The sequence below is a fragment of the Cricetulus griseus genome, chromosome 3, assembly GCF_003668045.3.
Source record: "Cricetulus griseus strain 17A/GY chromosome 3, alternate assembly CriGri-PICRH-1.0, whole genome shotgun sequence".
In the NCBI taxonomy this organism is placed as follows: Eukaryota; Metazoa; Chordata; class Mammalia; order Rodentia; family Cricetidae; genus Cricetulus; species Cricetulus griseus.
In genome coordinates this window covers 62,745,003-62,765,631 of record NC_048596.1, presented here as the reverse complement: position 1 = coordinate 62,765,631, position 20,629 = coordinate 62,745,003, and the positions used below count along the sequence as shown (strand labels likewise).

Genomic DNA, 20,629 nt, shown 5'->3' with positions numbered 1-20,629 from the left:
GTGCCACAAACCTGCAGTGGGTTTATAATTTGTGTATATTACAAGTAATTTGCATAATTAAAACACTTAAGGACTCAACATCTCATGGCAATTAGAAATGCATCAAACTGGGAACAATGTACAAAAGAGGGAGCTTCAATATGAAACAGTAATTCTCTGAGACCAGCCAGCCCTGGCCACCTGGGCTGTGCAGAGCAGCTGGCCACCGCCATCTCCTGTCCCCTCCTGTGCGCACTCAGCTGCCCGTTGTCGTATTGCGCTGTGCACAGACTCATCTCATTTTCCTGAGCCTGAGTCTGTTTTCCTTGTCCCGTTTCTTCAGGATAAGTATGAACTGGTTGAAAAAGTGCTCCTGATCCTTTCGCTTCTGAACAAGCCGAAACCTCTGATCCCGGCCGTGCTTCTCAGCAAACTCTTTAAATGTGGTCCTGAAAGATAAAGACGTTTCTGAGACAACTTCCCAGAGAAGGAGTCCTGTGTTCCCTCAACAAGACAAGCAAGCTCCCAGAGACAGGACTCCTGCAGGCTGACAGGCTGAGAGGGGCTGAGTCCTGTAGGGCTGTGACCTGATTTCACTCACACATCTCTGGCCTCGGGAGCCATTTCTCTGATGCTGCTGCAGACACGCATAAAACCTCTGCTCTGTCAGCTCTCACTTCACACATACTGCTACTGTGTAGCAAAGTCTCCCTGCTCTTCTTCTCCTAGATGGTACCCACTCTTCCTTGGGAGCCTGTGGAATATTCCTTTATAATGTGTGAATGTGTGTCACGGTGATTGGGTTAGTAAAGAAGCTGACGGCTAACAGCTGTGCAGGTAGAAGTTAGATGGAACTTGTGGGAAGAAAAAGAGATTTCAAAGAGGAGGATGCACTTGGAATTTCAAGCATATGTGGAGAGAAGGAGATGAACTTGCTCTACTGAAAGTACCAAGTCACATGGCAAAGCATAGATAAGAAATATGGGTTTATTTAAAATGTAAGAGGTAGCTAGTAACAAGCCTGAGCTATTGGCTGAGCATTTATAATTAATAATAAGTCTCTGGGTAGCTATTTGGGAGTAGCTGCTGTGACAGAAAGAAAAAAACAATTCTGCCTACAGGCACCCTGGTCTTCTTTGGGACACTATTGTCTGCTAGAGACCTAGAGAGTGGTAAAGCACTCTGTGTCCTTTATCATGGAATAACTGGACCTTCCTGCACTGGGATAGAGACACAACTATCTGCTTGGCTTTCTACTCTGTGCTGACACTGAGTGTCTAACCATGACCAGCAGGTAGGGAGTTAATGGTTCTCTGTGCAGCAAACGTTCTGTCTCCAGATCAGGGATCCTCTGAGGAAACCACAGAGGCCAGCACTACTTGATCAGTGAAGACAGGCCTATCAATTGTGGAAACTTAAGGGGCAATAGTAGCTCCAGATCTTTGGAGCAACACCAGAACCTGGAGAGGCTGTGGTCCCAACTTGCCCAGCTCCAACATAGAGTTCCCAGGAGTGGCCACTGCAGAGTGGCCAAGAGCTCAGGATCTGGCATTAGCCAACCAGCTCTCCTCCCAGTCCCAATTATGCTCTGTCTGTCACCCAGAGTCCCCACCATGGAGGATGGTTGGCTGTGAGCACCCAATGTGCATAGAAAATCACTCTTTGTTCAGGAAGCTATTGTTTTTCTTGCTCAATTATCTTTATAGTGAAGTTTATATCTTCCTCCACACATGTGTACAAATAGCCTTTTGTGTACAAATCACAAGAGTTTACTGGCATGGATGTTAAAAGGATGGTCCTAGGGCTTGGTTCCTAGTTGTCCCTTTTCCTTCTTCATCCAGCTGCCAGCTTCCTGCTTTGGCTGCAGGGAGCACTTGCTTAATAGGTTCTCTGAAAGGAAAGGGTCTTTCTCTGTTTTCCCTCTTCTCCACTTCCTTCTTTCCCTCTCCATTTCCTCATTCCTGCTTCTTCCTCTAGTCATGTAACAGCTGTGATAACATTACACCTTTGTTACAGCCTCTTCAAGATTGACAGCCCTTGCTGCTCCCACCCAGACCACCTTTGGGGCATCTTTGTGGAGAAGCATCAAGGAAGAGGAGGGAAAATGACAGCCCAGTGTGCCTCAGCTCTGTTGAGGGGTGGCTCTGGCTTTCTTCTGGCTCTGGGGAGTTCAGAAAGTCATCAGAGTGACTGTCATGCACCTGTGGCCATGCCCAGGTGGTACCAGCATTCACTGTGCAAATCGGGGAGGAATGTATACTAAGATGTCCAAGAGCATGAGATTGGTCCCTTACTATTCTGTCCCACAAAGTTCTCAGGAGGGACTTGAAACAGACTACCAGAGTCATCTTATAGAGTAGCCAAGAGTACTAGAAGCCATAGCAGCTACTGCGGGAAACACCCAAAAGGCCCTGGGTTAAGCCCATCCTAAGACTGAGCTGTCCACATCTTAGGAGGACAAGGCAACAGTGAAGGAAGAGGAAAGGAACATCCTAGAGCAGATCTGGCTTCTTTAAAAGTTATAAACAGCTTTCTAATTATGAAAGTGATATATGCCAAATGTGTATTAAAATATTTTAATATGTTCCACAGTAGTGAGCCTTTTACTGTCTGTGTGTTTCCCACAAGTCACTATGTATTCCTTAAACACACAGTAACATTTACCTACAGCACAGCTGAAGAGGAAATCTACTAATAAATGAGGATTCAAGCCTATTTGATTTCTCTCCTGTTCTGTGTGTGTGCCTGTATTATGTATTGGGGATGTATATGTAATGTGTGTTTAATGGCTTGTATGGTGTGTGTGTGTGTGTGTGTGTGTGTGTGTGTGTGTGTGTGTGTGTGTGATGAGGAGAAGGTGACAACATGTGATGTGTGTATATATTTGTTATGTGTTGAGTGGGTGTGTGATATGTGTGCTGGGGTTGTGGGATAGGTATATGTATGTGTGGTGAGTTGTGTGGGTGGTCTGTTTAATATTTAGGGTACATGATGAGTGTGATATGTGCATATATGTATGCTATATACATTGTGGAGTATGGTGTGTATGTGGCATATGAGTTGTGTGTGTAATGTGTGCAATGGGCGTGTATGTGTGAGTTGTGTGTGAGATCTTTCTCGAGTAAGTATATCCTGTGCCCCCTCTAACTTCATGACACATGTGAGACTTCAAGCTTGTCACTAGCATCTTACCAGTGAGGAGCAGGGAATATCAGCTGAAGCCTTCAACAGCAAAGCAAGGGTGACCATATCACTGTTTAGTGCCCTATGCTGCTCACAGAGTAAGAGTCACACAGCAAGACTTCATGCTACCCCTCTGTTACTTTTTGAGGTCAGTATAGTTACCTCCATTCAGATGAGATCATGAAAATACACAAATGCCCAGCACCTTATCCCTGGGTGTCAGGTCAGGTCAGGTCAGGTCAGGTCAGGTCAGGTCAGGTCAGGTCAGGTCAGGTCAGGTCAGGTCAGAACTTAAACAAGGTTCCTGGATGTGCTTCTGAACCCTTCTTTCTGTGTCTGCCTCCCTCTCATGATTACTCTTGGGTAGACAAGCCAGGCCAGAGTCAACCTTACAGATGACCAGGCACGAATTTGGTTTTTCCTTGGCATCCCCTGAGATTCAAGCTGCACTCAATTTTTTTCTCATTTAGAAGGTCCTCTGGGTAGGCAGAATGATTTTGGGAGCAACGTGCATCCAGTATTAACTGTGCACTCAATTATAGACCAGAAACATTACAGACCATACTATGGAAGCCCACGTCTTCACAGAAAGGAACAAGTAATGTGCACACCAAATGTAATATTGCTAGTTACCATTTAAATAAAAATATATAGGCTGGAGAGATGCCTCCACGGTTAGAAGTGCTTGCTAACCAAGCATAAGGACGGGAATTTGGGTTCCATGTTGTAAGTCAGGGGTGGTTCTGCTCACTCCTATAACCCCATCACTGAGAAGACAGAGACAGGAGGAGCATTAGATCAGAGTCAGGGCTGCTGACCCTTTGAAGTCTGTAGCAGAAATGCAATAACTATGTGGGATTTCCTTGAGCAAATCACACTGTCTGCCAGACTGAGAAGCACCAGGTTCCCAAGGCTAAGTTGCTAACAGACCTTTCCGGGAAATATTTCAACGTCCTTGAAAAGTTAGATATAATGAAGCTCTGCAATAATGACACATTTCTGGCCCCAGAAAACACTTGGTGCATCTCTCTCTCCATACCTGGGTGATACTTTAGATTCTTCTAGAAGTTTTTTGAATTCTTCTTTGGCTAGCAGCAATTTACTTTTCCTTTCCTTGTATTCTTCTTTTATTCTTGTCTTGACAAACTGTTCGAATATCTTAAAACACATGCATGGAAGAAAATCACCATAAAATTGAATGTAAGAAATTAAATCCTGTATCCCAAAACCAGCACAAAAGCCCAGCATCTGAGGAGAGTGGTTCTTTGTCCTAGCTACAGGATCTGTGAGCAAAGCTCCAGTATTATGATACTGTCCACAAGACTGAGGCCTCTAAGGAGCAAAGCCCCAGTTCTCACAAGGTCCTGTGTACTCCCTCCACATGGCCAGCACTTCTGGGCCAAGTAACAATCGGCAGAACTCAGGAGTCCTGGAGCAGATTTGGAAAGCTCTGCAGTGCCCCAGAAGCTAGGAGCCTCTCCATCTTCGTCTCCCTCCTTGCTTTGTACTTTGAGTGATATTTGCAGGACATATATCCTACCAGCACTCATGTCATTGTCAAACCATCCATAGATGCTTAATCTACTACACCCACTTCCTGTGAGTCTATAATTGGCCATGGGATCTTTGAAAATGATATAAACTTGTAAACATGAAGAACTCTGGCATCTCTGAGTCCCACAATTTAGTTTCCAGGAAACCTCACTTCTACATGGGGACCCTGGTGCATGAAGAAGGCTCAGGGTGTACCAGGGTCCTCTCTCAAGGATGTCGAGAGATGTCTAGATGGTACCAATGATCAGGGTAGAAATTACTGAGAAGGGAACATGATCAGAAGTGTATTTTGAATAACCAAATAGCGAACCCTGTTCCCAGTCTAGGGCATGAGAGTACTCTTTGGTATGCAAACCCATTCAACACTCCAGAATAGTGTTTGAATAACAGCGTTATACTGTTTTCTCTTGGAAATCAGGTGCTATGAAAGTTCTCTTTGCTACTTCCCATAGATTGTTCTTTCACTGTTGTTGCTTGTCTGTTTCCCTTGTTTGACACAGGGTCTCTTGTATTCTAGGCTGGCTTTGAATTTGCTATGAGCTTCTGATCCTGTTGTCTCCACCTCCCGAATGCTAGGATTGCAGGTGTATGCCACTGCATCTTGGTGATGCACTGCTGGGGATGTAACTCAGGACTCTATGCATGCTGGGCAAGCATTCCATCAACTGAGCTACAGGCACAGTCTGCTCCTTTTTTTGTCAGAGGAGGACTATCATTTGCAGACCGTAAAGTCAAGGAACGGGAAGGACAAAGCTGTTCTAATCAAAATGCTACCCAAGCATCCAGAACACTAAAATATAAAGTGAAGATCATTTAAATATTTATGTAAACACAAATAAAAATACCAATAAAAAACCCACATGTAATTTCACCAGAACAGTCCATATCAATCCATGAATATCTGAGGCATCAATTAGTCCCCAGCCTCCCTGCCAGGTAGAGGGGGAAGGGAAATGATGGCACACTTAATCCCATCACTGTCTCTATTCTGATGCTGTCTTACTGCTTCATAGCTTTCTGTTTTGTCTCTGATATTTTAAAATAGGGAAATGTGGTCTTTGTACATTGCCCAGTGTGGCCTGGAACTCTTGATGGCCCTGCCTTAGCTTCTTGATGCTGCAATCATGCCCCTGGCTCAGATCTCTTCTTTACTAGTGAACCTTTACAGGGTGTTATGCAGGAAATGCTACTCGCCTCGCTGCACTCAGCAGCACTGGAGTGAAATATTCACAAGTGCAACTTAAATTTTGAACGTGCGCATACACATTTAAGTAAGACTCAGATATGCTTATTTTACCTTCAAGGCAAATAGTGAAGTGTGCTCTCCAGCAGTCCTCTAATTTAAACAGATAGAAGAAGCAAATGCGGGACCGTTATCCAAATAAGAGCGTGTGGCTCCATCATCAGCCAAGTTTTGCTCTAGTCATTTTAAATGCGGGCAGAAAGGCTGGCTGGCTGTGGGGTCAGTGCATATGAGAAATGCCCATATACCTCCCTGCCTAGAACCGTTTATCCACCTAATCAAATTATTCCCCTTTCCCTCTCCTTTTCCTCTGCTGCTTTATTTAAGCTGCCATAACTCAACAGAGCAGGTATATTTCCCTCTAACAAATTACACCAGTTTTACCCAAATTGGAGCATGACTTTTTAAAAGAGAGCACTGGCCGTTATCTCGTTTTCTGTAGGCCCTGGTGTAATAAAATGAAACACTTCTCGTTACCATGGAAACCCGGCTGATTAGCGCTCCCCTGGCCTGGTTCTCTGTTTAGGCTCACTCCATCTCCTTTGCAGCCCTGGTAACTTCACACCATGAGCCTTAGCTTTCCCCTGTGAAAACACTGCCATGGGAGGGCTGTGTGTATTCTATTTGATGCTTGTTCACCAATCCATTTGTAATCTGGACTGTGCTTTCTGAGAGAGGCCCAGACAATGCTCCTTCTCTACATGCAGTGGCTGTGCCACTGATCATACAACCGCAGTAGGGACACAAGCATTAGACCAGGATGTTCTCTGGAGAGTCCCATCCATGAAGATGGTGAGGCTGGCTTCCTTCCTATTGTAGCACATTAAGACAGTACTGACATCTCCCTTGGCAGTTTGACAGGCACTTATGAAATCTTTGGAAAAACAATAGATTCTTGGTGTAAGATGATTCAAGATGAAGAAGAGATGCCTAAGCAAGGGTTGACTCCCCAAACAAGGACAAATGTGACAGTTCTTTCAGGTTGGCATCTGCTCCTCTCTCATCAGGTCTGTGGAAGCCCAGTGTCTCTGGTTTCCTGGGCTAATCTGTTACAGAAGGTTCTGCCCTTAGACACAGGAAATGGATGATGGTATCAATGTCCTGTCCACGAACCAATTCCTTCCTGCGGGGGCTCTTGCTCTCCAGACGTCCTAAGGGATGTCATCTAAGCATCAAACTGAAGTTACTGGAGGGCCTCATACTAAACAGGGCTTTTCTTATTGCTTCTTCTCAACTGATGCTAGCCTCTAAAAAGTACAAATGGCATGTGGAAAACGACTGGCCACACACCAAAAAGAAAGCAAAGCCACCCCCTGCCCCAAACAAAAAGGATTGCTTGTAAAAGCACAGCCTATGTATTTATAGGTTGGCTTGACAACCTATAAATACATAGGCTGTGCTTTTACAAACAATGGCTCTTCACACACAAGGCAAGCCTGCCTTGGAAGTTCACAGCTTCTTACGGTGCAGATGAGCTTTCTTTCCTACAGAGAGCAATTGAACTTTTTGCTTTTTAATAATGCAACAAAATGGTGAAATAGTATCAATTATTAAAATCTACAGTTTTCTTTAGCTATAGAAGAAAAACACATGTAGCCAAAACTCAGCTCACTGGATTGTGGACTTAGTGTCCTCACATATTTTAAAGTTTTTCTGTAAAAACAAAACTCTGTGAAAAGAATCCATCCCATAATTATGAGAGGTCAAAGGTGGAAATTCTAGGTGGCCAGTTCAGGGCCCTCTTGCACTTCCCAGCCCCACCCAGCCTGTTAGAAGAAGAGTTTTCAGTTGTGGGGTAGGAGAGACACAGGGTCCCATGCTGGCTGAGACCACCTGGGGGCATCATTTACACCATCTCAGTGTCTGCTTATAAGCCAGTCACAGACTCAATATAAACTTGCACTCTCTGTGACTTGTCCTGGTCTTGATAGAAATCTGCCAGTTCACACATCATTGGGCTCCTGGAGATCCTTGGCAACGACCCCTCCTTTCTACCAACTCTGGAGCTCCTTCATTTTCTGCAGTTGCTTTGAGTTTGACAATGCACCAGGTAGGGGGGCTCAGGAATCTAGCCAGATCTGTGACCTACAGCTCTTACCTCCATTCTTCCCCACAGCCTCAGCTAAGGGTACAGAGCCCTCAGCCTCTCCCTGGCTACAGCATATCCTCCTGCCTCCCATCATCCCTATGTCCATATAACCTGGAAATGCAGAGTTGGCTCTGTAACATTCTTTCCAAACAAGCTTGAGCAGACTTCTGGCAAGTCATTCTTCCGAAGAGCCAGGCCAGCTCTGACCCTTTCTGGAACCTGTTCTCTAGAACAATACCTTTTATTTTCACTGAGTCTGTTTCCTGGCCTCTTCTGGTTTCCCTATAACAGTATTACACCTTAGGTATGTAGTGATGTGGTGTGCTATCAACACACTGCATGCAGTCATTTGGATTGGGTTTAATGCTCCAAGCTTTGCTCCAAGCTTTGTGCTTTCATCTTAGACTCTGAGTCATTCCCTGCAGGTGTCACAACCAGACATAGTACAGAATAGTTCCAGGCACGAGCCTCCTCTATCCCTTCAACGTCACTTCCAAGATCCCAGACTGGTTGGGGACCTACCAGCCTTTCAGCCCTGTTTCTAGTTCCCATCCCACCTGCTCCAGCATTACCTGTTTTCGTTCCTCAGAGTTTAGCAGGAGATATCGTGGGTCAAACACAATTTTATGCAATTCTTTCTCCCAAGTAGAAAATGCTGACACCTGGAGAAAGATATTCAATAGAACTGCTGTTAGCATCCAATGCTGAGCCTGGAGTGTGCTGAAATGATCAATGGTTTAAAAAAAAGGCAGCATTAAGCTACAATGGATTCAGAGAGGGTGCGTTGTACAAGAGTGTGGGATACATCAAGCACACCGTGAAAATCAATATGAAAAACATTAGAAAATTTAATTTCCAGATGTATGACACAACTTCTTCTGGTGTCTTCCAGGACCCTGCCCTGATCCATATGCCTGGCTTCCTGCACAATGAGCAGGGGGCATTTCAATGTCATACCTTGACTGGTAAGAGGAGGCTCCTAGAAGTTCTAGGAACAGCTGCAGGCCGTGGAAGCATAGGAAGGCCTGAAAACAGACTGGTCTTAGCGGATGCTCATCTGATCTTTTAAAATTAACATTTAGCAGTTTTCTTTCTATTCTTTAGGTAGGTTAACTTTTTAACAGTAGTTTTCATATTTATAGAAAAAGTGGAAGAATATTACAGGCAATTCCCCTACCTCCCTCCAGGTGTCTTTTATCATTGAAATCTTCTATCGTGAGCTTAGGTGTGGCACCATAAAAATTAGACCACCATTCTGAACAAAAGCCCCCAGATCTTCTGGATTTCTTTAGCAACCTTGATTTTTTTTTTCTGTCCTAAAATTTCACAGTATAAGGAGGCTCATGTCTGCTAAGGTTCCCCTACACTGGGTCATACTCCCAGACTCTCTTGGTTTCTGATGACCTTGGTCCTTGGCAGATGTGCTGCTCGGGTCTTTTCCAGAACTCCTTCAGCTTGGAGTATAACCTCAGAGCCAACATGCTACTTCAGCACATTGTACCCAGAATCTACACAATCCCTGTGACTCACTAATGATGGGACCCAGGCTCCAGGCTGAGGTGTGTGCTCAGTGTCCCCTGGACAGGTAGGTCACTTTTTGGCACTTTGGGTACTACACTTCGGCAGGAGCAGTATGTAGCTCCCATTCAGGAGGTCATATTCTGCCTTCTGTGGGTGATTTGGATCCTTCTGATGGGATATCCCTCTATCTCTCTGGTGACTTATTTATTCAGCCTTTCTTTATAGCTGTAAGGACACATGGATGGTGGCTCATCCCCTCAGTCACTGCCCTGTGCTGCCTTATTTTTGTTGCTATTCACCTCCTTTGACACCAGCTGTCTAGAGCTCTATGGCTGTGCTCCAGTCTCTAGTCTCAGCTGTGCTCATATCCCACCTTGAAGGCATTACTTCATTTGCTGGCTTTCCCCAGGGTTCCAGGCCCCTCTCTGCACTGTGTATCTTACCGTTCCAATCAGCCAACTTCTCTAAAGCCCTGGTTTTCTTAATCAGAGAACAGAAATAGAAGCCATCACCTGGGCACCGGTACATTGCCACTGAGAGGCTCTTGCCTCCAAACTCTCAGCTGATAAACAAGGGAATGTTTAAGTCATTTAAAAATAATTTGTTCATTTAAAAGCATCGACTTAATATTGACTCTGCCTTGGCCCCATGCTGCGCACTGAGGATGTAGAGAAAATAAATCAAGACCCTGGTATCAGAAAGGCCCTGGTCTTGGGTAACACAGATGAGGGAACTAAGAGGCTCCCAAGGATCTTTCTGAAACACAGATACTCATCTAGGCCTAGGGAGGGACCTAGGAGGATGAAGGCAAGGAGTTCTAATAAGTTTGCCAAACCAAGATGAATGATAACTAGGTATTTATTTGGGAATGGACCTACACAGGTAACAGTGAGTGACTGTCAGTGTCCCTGCTCAAAGGATGAAGACATTGCCTTTCCAGTGCTTTCCGTAACCCAAGGGGCTCTTGTCGCCCCAAACCTACCCTTTAACAGGTAAAGTCCTCATCTGTAACCACACCCAAAATGTGTGGCCTCTGCTACAGATTCTCAGGCAAGATATTGATACAGGAAGATGCTCTAGGATGGGCTGTACATGGTTGCAAAGAGTAGCATTTATGATCTGTAGAGAAGGTGAGAATTCAAGGGGCTGGACAGGGTTGGGGGTAAAAGAGCTTACAGGAGGCTGGGGACAAGGAGATGCACAAAGACCCATGCAGGGGCCTCCAAAATGGTTACAGCCTCAATGCTATCCTGGGGGCAAGGTGGTGAGAAAGATAAGGTCTAAATCACATTTGGAAAAGCCATAGTGATCTGTACAGGGTAGGATCCTGGTTAGGAAAGGGATAAAAAACTCGCTAAAATTTAACGAAAGGAAATTCATTCATGTTGTTTCAGTTTGAGTCTTGCGTTTTGAGCATGTGTTACTCAGTTCACAGAGCCATTTGGGGAGGCTGTGGAAGATTCCAGAGATAGTAGCTAACTGGAGGAAGTAGGTCACCCTGGGAGTCCTTTGAATGGCATACCCTGACTCCAACTTTGTTTCCTGCTCCACAGTCATTTGAACAGACAGAGAATCCTTTCACCATGGACTGAACTGTTTTGTCATGGGCTCTCCACCGGAATGGACTAAAGCCTTCTGAAACCACAAACCAAGATAAACTGTTCTCCTGTAACAACTGCAGTTACAGTGACACAAAGGTAACTAAATCTACATCCTTGAAATATTCCTAGGTGAGGAACAGCTTCAACCAGCACATGTGCATCACACCAGAGAGGTTTTCTTAAAGAATAACTCTATCTTTAATAATCAAAGTTCTTTCTGTATATCCCACAAACTCTTTCATTGGTGAGGTGATCCAACTCACTGAGCATTTGGTACAAGGATGATGTCATGGGGAGCGGGGGGGGGGGGGTGCAGAGTGACTTAGGGAGTGACTCTCCCGGGAGGACCTGGAGCAGTGATGGACAGAGCTATGGCTGTGGCCAGACTCACCCAGCTCAACCAGAGGGGCTCATTCTACTGTGGTGACCACCTGTGAAGGTTCCCTCAGAGAGGGATGAGGATGGCTGTCAAGTAGGTCACATACCCAACTGTGACAGGGTGTCTAGCTTTTGGGAATCTAGAGATATAAGAAGGGAGTATAAAAACACATGTATAAGGCTTTTCATAGGAGCTTGTCATCCACGAGAAAGGCAAAAAGAGATAAACCAACACAGTCATCTCACCCATGGCCATGTTGGCAGGTCCCATGAATTAACAGGGGAGTGGAAACCAGTAGCTGAATGGAGTATGTGATAGAGGACCATGTAGGAAGACAGAGGCCACAGCTAAAAGGAAGGCTGGATAGCCCTGTGTGACTCATTCCTCTACACTGTCCAAGTAAACTCAGACTTCCTGACAGACAGAGCTACCCCCAAGGAGTTCCAGCAATGTCAATAAGGATGAATCCTGTAATCACCTCTAAAAAAGAGCCCAAACACCTGGGCCTATGTGCCACAGATACACCATCAGGGCAAACATTACACACACAAACACACACACACCACAGCATACTTGGAAACACGCACACATATGTTATTCTTCACACACTAGAGGCACATGCAAATAAACCCTCATATATGTATAACAGAGACATATGGATCATCACATATGAACACATGTGGACAAGCACACATGCCATGCATCTATAAGCAAGCAAATAGACATGTGTACAAATGTGCATGGGTCCATATGGGAAAATATGACAGACAAAACCAGCAACTCATATGTAGACACATACAAAAACATGCACTCTCACACACAGAAGTGTACACATACCCCCTCCTCATCATTCTACTGTGAAAAACATGTATCTACAGTCATAATAATTAGAACAACTGTCACTCATGTTGGTAGCAAGACTGGTGTCTGTCTTCCTTTTACAAGAAGTAAGGCAGGGTGGATCTCTAGGAACCTTTGGGGCAGTTCTATTCCTCCAGTCTACATTTAGAATAAATCCCCATAAGATCAGTGAGTGGGAGTATAGCATGCCAAGATGGAGCGTCCAAGACAGCAGGCTCTGTCTTGGTCCTCATCCCATAAGCAGGATGCCCTTCAAAGCTTTAGTTCAGTATGTTTTAAGTTCAGGACAGAAATCCCAGGATTAATTCCTTCCTGAGGTCCTTCAGTCACACTGCAAGGAGGCACATTCATATTGGTCTCTTGAAGTAGGTTGTATTGATCTCAGGTTTGCATAACCCTAGCTGCCTCTCTGTATATCATACACCTGTTTTATGGAATGTATATCATAGGTGCTCTGTCTTACCAGGTTCAGACACGGGTCCAGACACCCACTTTGCAAGGGTTAGCTTTCTCTTGCCTCAGAGCTCACAGCCTCAGCCAGGAGGTCATAGTGATAGCTATCTATCACATTTCAATGTTGACAAGGTTCTTGTGGCTAAGCTCAGGTCTCAGCTCCAGAGCTCAGGGTTGAGAGCATGGATCACCCTCCACACACCCGACCTATACCTAAGGGAGAGGCGGCTTAGCTGCAGGACCACATTGGCATGCTGCCTACTCTGTGGGTCCAGAGATCCAGACCACTGCTTCTGCTTTTCCTGACAGTGTCATCAACCTCACCCTGCTACCTTATGCTATTTTGATTATCTAGCATTTTACTTGATTTGGTCTCATATGGTTGAATTCTTCAGTTACATTTAGGCTACCCCTGTGGTGTTTCCCTTGTGTCTGACTGTGACATATGTCCTCAGTCCTCTCTGTGGCCCTTCTGTGATCTCTTCTGATATCCAGAGAACCTGAACATGTCCATCCACTATCTAGATGACCTGCTACAGCCCCTGTCAGTGGGACAGTCTTAGTGCTTCTCACCCTCCTCATTCTTCACTTAATCCATTGTTCAGTGTCATCTGCTGTCAGCAGGAGCCTGAGGATATAGACAGTGTTCCTCATGAACCAAGGTGAGTCGTCCTTTCTCTACTTGCAGTATCTCTCCCTAGAGATGGCAGTTGGGTCCCCTGTGCTTTATCTCTGCAATCTGAGTCACCAGCTGCCTTATCACTTCCACACTGGAGGAAATTAGAGTTGTTTGTCATGAAGCCAGGCCCTGAGAGGCAGCCGTACACTAGAGGTGACTGGGAGGGACTGTCCATTCCTGACAGATACTACCATCATGCTGGAGCCTGCATTGATGAGTAATCTCCCTGGCAATGGCTAGTTAATATGAAGGTCCCGAGGCTGCAGAGTCTGTGTGGCACTGTGTCTTGAGGAGCTAGTACTGAACAGGACATGGGTATAGGGAAATTCCCCATTCAGGAGAACAGGTAGCTTGTTTGCAGGTTCAGGAGCTTAGGACTTCATATTATTGAGATCTCTATTTGTTCAACCTGTAGAAACAGCCTCGTAGAAAAATCCAGGAATATTTCCCAGATGAAGTGGCAAGATAGCAACCTCAGGTTTCAGCTTCTAGTGATGATCACCTGGTGACTGGATGAAGAATGTCATCTCTAAGTAGTTCCCCTCACACAACATCAGTTGCTCTACCCATGGCCTAAGCCTTCACCAACAGCTCTCCATCAGAATCCTCAGTTCATCGCCTCTTCATCTGGCCACCCAGCAACCCCCTGGTCTGATCCTACACCCCTTTAATGTGGCTGCTTCCTAGACAGCCCAGATGTGACCTGATTCTTTTGTGAACCTCATGTACCCCTGAGCATCCACTCCAGGCCAAGAGAGTCTACAGAGGACAAGACCCTTCGAAGTATGCCAAATCCTGGAAGCTGCCTAGCTCTCCAGTCTGTAGAAGAGTAGGGGATGCCTCATCAGACCTTCCAGGGAGTGATCAAGGACTTGTGCATGGAAAAGAACTACCATCTGGGAGGGGAGCATTTACAAAGCACACCCACTCCGTCTCCATCCCAGCACTAGCCACGCCTCTCCAGAAACTGAGGAAATCGGGTTTTGTGCTACTCCTGGGGATGATTAAGCTCTGAGACAAATGGATTTCATTTAAACAAAGTGGTCAGGCATGTTCAGAGATGGCCAAAAGTGCAAGGATGCAGGTCCTGCCATGCACTGACAGCCTCTGGCCATCTGGGGTTGTTATTGTGGGTCAGACCTGAGCAGGCGTGTGGGAGTGACCATGGCTGTCATTAACCACCCTGTCATAGCAAGCAGAATATTCCCTTCCTCTTTCCACCTAAAAAGTCTTGTACTTTCCAATCCTTGGGCCACAAAGAATCTGGGGATCCCTGATGCTCAGGGGAAAAGTGCTGTCATCAAGGTAGTAGCTGTATAATTCTCTGTTCATAAGAGGATCTTATCAGGGTAGAGAATCCAGGCACTAGTAGTCATATTGGGTCCCAACTGATGCCTGAACTGGAGTGCCAATCATTCCTGCATGAGTGTATGACCTACAGCGTCTATCCATGTATCTGCACTGCCTCTCCGCCATAGGCAGGGCTCAAGCCTGTAATCTTTGGGCATCACTGACAGCAACTGACAGCTGGCCTGGCATTCAGGAGCTGGAGCCTCTTCATATAGCTTATTTCCATCTCAGACACAAACCCAGTTACTTCAGACACTAATGTTCCCCACCAAATTTGATTACCAAGCACTATGTTGTCTCTTTTGATTCCCTGGTACATTGAGATGACTGCCTTAAACCTGGACTTCAACTATTTAGCCAATTAGAAATGACTTCTCCATCATTAGCTCCAAACTGCCCTTCAAGTAAGTGTTCTGACTCCAGGACACTCAACTCCTGACAGCACCATGGACCTCCAAAGCAAGGCCTGCCTCTGTCACAGTCTCCCCAAAGAACTCACCTCTTCCTTCAGTCCCAGGCTCATGAGCAGAGGTAAAAACAAAACAGGATTGGTGCTCCAAGCCTCTTCCTAGACTCTAATACAATGAATAAATAAAGCTTTTATTCACTGTAACAATATGATAATTATTTTATGTTGGTTAAAAAACACAGGAAAAACAGACAGGTATGTGGAATGGCCTGTGGTTACCGCTGCTGAGAGACCACTGGATCTCTTGGTCATAGATGTGTCCCCAATCCTCAAAGTCTCTTCTTGGTGCATGTGAGCACACTCTGTCCTGCCCTTTCTCTCTCTTTCACCCCCTGCTGGCTCTCAGGCAAGGGTACAGATGTTCTTCCTCCCTGAGTGTTAGAGGGGCTCTGAAGTGACACAGAGACCCCTGGAAACTTGGCTATGCCAAAGAAGATTCACAGATGTCTCTCCCTTTAGCTGTGTTGGAATTTGAATGTGAAATGCCCCCACCCCCCTCGCCACAGGCTCATGTGTTTATGGTCCCCAGCTGATGGTGCTATATTGGAAGATTGTGGAGCATTAGGGGGTAGAGCTTTGCTGGGGTAAGTGGGTCACTGGGGATAGGGCTTGAGGTTGTATAGCCCAACTTCTACATCCTAGATACATCCTCTCTGCTTCCTGACTGAGAAGACAGTACAACAAGCTGCCTCATGCTCCTGCTTCTGTGCCTTCCTGTCATGACAGACTTTCTCCTCAAACTATTTGCTCAAATAAACCTTTTCATCCTTAAGTTGCTTTGCTCAGTATTTCGTTACAGCAATGAGAAAGATAATTAATGTAAGTCCCAAAGGGTCAAATTCCACACGGATGGGCTTCAGTTTTGAAGAGCATTGGCTGTGCAGCCTGTGCCTTCCCACTGTCCTCTCCTGAGGCCTCTCACCCACCACAACTCCCTGCAGGTTCAGTAGGGACAGAGTCTTGCTTCTTTTGAATGTGCTCTCTTTAATGGAGTCCCTGAGCATGTTTCAAGAACTTCTGTTTCTGGTTCTGATGTCCCTGATAAGTACAGATAGTTGTAGATAGAACCAAAGAATCAGACCTGCGGTGGGAGGCCACCTTCTCCATTGCTGAAGGTAAAGTCATGGTCACTGGTTGAGGTCTCCTAGGCACAGCTCTGGCATAAAGGCTTGGCATAGGTGGTGTATCTAAGAAGTGAGTGCAGAAAGTACAGGTGAGCTGCTAAACACAGTGGTACACAGAGTGGGGGAGACTCCTGCAGGATCTGCCCAGGTTTTCACAAAATTCCTCTAAGTTTGGGGAAGTGGGTATCTTCTTGGGTGGTAGTGGGCCTCAGGAAGTAGAAGCAGGAATGGCCAGATAAGCCCAGGTGAACTTTAGGTAGAGAAGTAAGTCCTGGAGCACGGGGCAGAGATGCCACTAGCCTGTATGCATTGTCTTCACACTGGAACACACCACCCTGAGCCTTGCCTCTGGTGCTCACAGTATTGTATATTATTATGTCTATCTTTATAAATAAAAGTTTACATAGTTAGCTGGGCGATGGTGGCACACACCTTTAATCCCAGCACTTGGGAGGCAGATGCAGGTGGATCTCTGTGAGTTCGAGGCCAGCCTGGTCTCCAGAGAGAGTAGGATAGGCTCCAAAGCTACACAGAGAAACCCTGTCTTGAAAAACCAAAAAAAAAAAAATTACATAGTTATTCTACACCCAGCTGACTTCATTTGATCTGAGGATTATTTTCACATTAGAGACCGTTATCCCGTCTGAAAATCAGAACAGGTGGCCACAGTTCCCAGGGTTAGAACTTGATGCAATCTCTTCCAGAGAGAAAGCCCTGGTCACATCTGAGGTACTACATAGCCAAATCCCAGGGCAGCCAATCCATGGAATAGGGATGAGAGCATAGAGGCCAAGAGAAACAAATGGACCAAGGGGGTTTTAAAAATAGTAAGAAAAAATATTTAACCTTCCTGCTATTCAGTGCTGGTTGAGTGTGCTTGCAAAACAAACTGTTAGGAGTTCTCTCAGACATTGCTGGTGGGAGACTATACTGAATCAGAACAACATCTTCAAAAACAATGTGATAACAGAAGACAATTTTTCATATTTGGAAGGAAATAAATCACAGACACACACACAGACAGGTACAAGCATACATATATACACATTTATACATATGCAGATCAATGAATATTTAAACAGCAACACTGGAAAATGAACCAAATGGGTCTAGGCTTTCTAAATTGATAATAAGTGGTATTTCATCAAATACCCCATTATTCATCAAAAGGCTTAGGTATGTAGCTCCAAGGTAGAGTATTTGCTTAGATTCTGTGAAGTTCTGGGATTGATTTCCAACACTCTCCCCCCAACACACACACACACACACACACACACACACACACACACACACACACACACACCAGAGGTTTCATAAGAGTTCATATTAATTCAATTGTGGGCTACTTACAAGAATGTATAGTATGTACATTCATTTGTAAGTTAAGTTGAATCTTATGAGATTAACTGAGAAAAAGAAATTGGTTCAACTGTGTCCAATTGCAACTCAATATCAGATACAATATAAAAGTCTTTAGTCTTGATTTTTTAAACTCTCTTGAAATTTAATTTTGTACTTTCGTGGTGCTGGGGATGGAACTCAGGGCCATGCACATTCTACACACATGTCCCATTACTGAGCCTATAAAAACTATTTCTAGGGGAAAAGTCTTCACCAGTAGGTATACACTTGTTTTAGGGTAGTTATTTGTGCTGCTTTTCTCTTAGTACTCCTTTGAAAATTGATTAATTTACTAACAATTTGGTATATTCACCTCTTATTTTTGATAAGCATGGGTTATGCCATTTCATTTTATTAGCAAAATACTCCATGCCATGACATTTAAGACCTGCCTCAAGAACACAGAGCAGATATTTCCTCCAAAATTCAAGGGCCAGCAACTAACATAGGCACCTGCCCTCAGGACCACATATGCATGACCACTTCTCCTGTGACCGTGATAATAAGCAGATGCTTTCAGCATCATTCCAGTGCTGCCAAATCTCTACAGGGATATAGCCATATGCTTATGTGCCTTGGAAAGGAAGGGGAACCAGACATGCAACAGGTTTCAGGGTGATCCCAATATGCAGACATTTGGGACAGGGGTACCATGTGTTCTCTTCTGTACGCTGAGGCACCAACTAAGGAGACTCTGTCTATTCCATACTGTCCACATTGTCTTCACAAAGATTCTATAGAGATCTTGCTGTTCAATTTGATCAATGACCTCTATGTGATGAGTATGCCATTAATCGATCCTTTTTTTTTTGACATAATTTTGAACTCAAATTCAGGGCCTCTCCTGGAGATGGCTATGGTGTCAGCCTGTGTCCATGATGCCCCACTTCTTTAGACAGATTCTGGGAGCACCCAGAGGCAGCCCTGAGCCCCTTCATTACTTAGGTCCAGCACACTGAAAAGGACTTCCCTTTCCAGCCCTGGATAAGCAACATTGAGCACCAAGGAGGCTATAGAGACACTCCCAACACCTATCTCCCATGGACTCAGCTAAATAGGAAGGGGAAAGCTGGCAAGCTGCTAATCAATTAAATAGAGCTTTAAAAAGAGTCCCCTTGTGATTTGAGCTTGTACAAGAACTAAATAAATAAAACAGAAACCTTTATTGAGCCATCTCCTGCCAGCTACAAAAGCATGTAACTAGAGCCCCTCCCTAGCCCATAATCCCCTGGGAAAATCCAAGTCCTGTCTTTTGAAGATATTAGAAATCCTCCATGCCTGGCTTCATCACTCCATACACACACAGGTTTCTGAACTAAGTAGTCAGCAAATGCAATATAAAAAATCTTGTTAATCACTCAGTCCATAAAGCGTGACCTTTCTATGGCTCGTTCTTTAAGTAGCTCGAAATCTCCTGAGCTCAACTATCAAATTCTCATGAGCATGAGTGACTTATGAAATTGGCTGGCATATTTTATAAAGTCTAAGCATTGCAGGTGGTAGCATTGCTTTATGACAGGGCAGTAAACTTAGATTGGTCTGTTCTATTCCAAAACTGAAGGGACTCTTGGACCTTTTGGAGTCAGCACAGCACTGGTCCATTGCTTCTCATACACCTATTGTTCCAGCTGATTTTCATATAAGCATCTCAAAATCAAAGTCCAAATGGAATCGCCCACCCTGATTAAGCATACACTGACATATTGTTAGTAAAACCCTCCCAGCAAAGCCCTTTGGAGACATTTAGGGCTCTGTGAGCTTACCCCACCCACTCCTTTGCCCAGGAAGGCAGGGCTAGCTCCCTACTCTATCCCCGCAAGTTGCCAGAAGACTGCATTAATACATTGAACTCAGTGTTCCAAAATTCAAAGTTGAAAGTTAGACAAAATGATAGAGTGAAATTTTCCCTTGTATTTCTCAAAAGTTCATTATCAGAGAGATAACTTAATAGATAAGGGTTCTTGCTAAGGCATAACAAGACCTGAGTTCGATCCCTAGGACCCACAAGGCAGAAAAGAACAGATATCCTAACATTGTTTTCTAACTTCAACGTGTTTACTGTGTCCTGTGTGTGTGTGTGTGTGTGTGTGTGTGTGTGTGTGTGTGTGTGTGTGTGTGTGTGTGTGTGTGTTACATATACACACATATACACTTGCACAATAAGTATAAACATAAAAGTTTTAAATAATTCATGGTGACATACTGGACCAGCTGCCTAGAACCCTGCAGAAATGATCCTGCAGTCTTCTTGGCTGGAAGCTGTTCAGAGTAAGGGAGGGGTTTGAGATGGTCTAATTGCATGAGAGCATCTCAAGGAATCTTGGAGCCAAACACAGGAACTCAGTCTTGGGGGGAATAGATGTGGTGTGCCATTCTCCTGATGGCACTCATTCCATCCTACTCCTGTTCTGTGGGGACAAGAGTGCAGAATCAGAAAACAAACCTCAGCCCTTTCAGTGAACACTCCTTCCTCACACACTTTGTGGTCTCCTCTGGTGCTTTCATAAACCATTTATGGCCTAAACAGCCTCTACAGGACACACATGAAATCCCAGGGAAATGGTCCAAAGCATCCCGGGTACCCTAGGATCCTGTATGGCAAGAGCTGTTTCACCATGGCAGGAACAGAAGCCCACACAGAATGTCCCAGGGCAGACTAGGGAAGAAGTGCATATGAACGAACCCGACTGAACACTTGCACATGAAGTTACCACTAGGCTCCACTGTTAGGATAGACATGAGT

At 45.0% G+C, this 20,629-nt stretch overlaps 1 protein-coding gene across 1 annotated transcript in view; it reads right to left on the bottom strand.

Moving 5' to 3' along the window:
- Positions 1–271: 271 nt before the first annotated feature.
- Tcerg1l (transcription elongation regulator 1 like) overlaps positions 272–20,629 on the bottom strand; it is a 184,161-nt gene continuing 163,803 nt past the window's right edge. Inside the window, exons 10-12 of the mRNA XM_027409081.2 lie at positions 8,621–8,710; positions 4,202–4,320; positions 272–428 (exon numbers count right to left, since the gene is read on the bottom strand). Of these exons, the coding sequence (XP_027264882.1) occupies positions 272–428; positions 4,202–4,320; positions 8,621–8,710 (366 nt within the window). The remainder of the gene's footprint in view (positions 429–4,201; positions 4,321–8,620; positions 8,711–20,629) is intronic.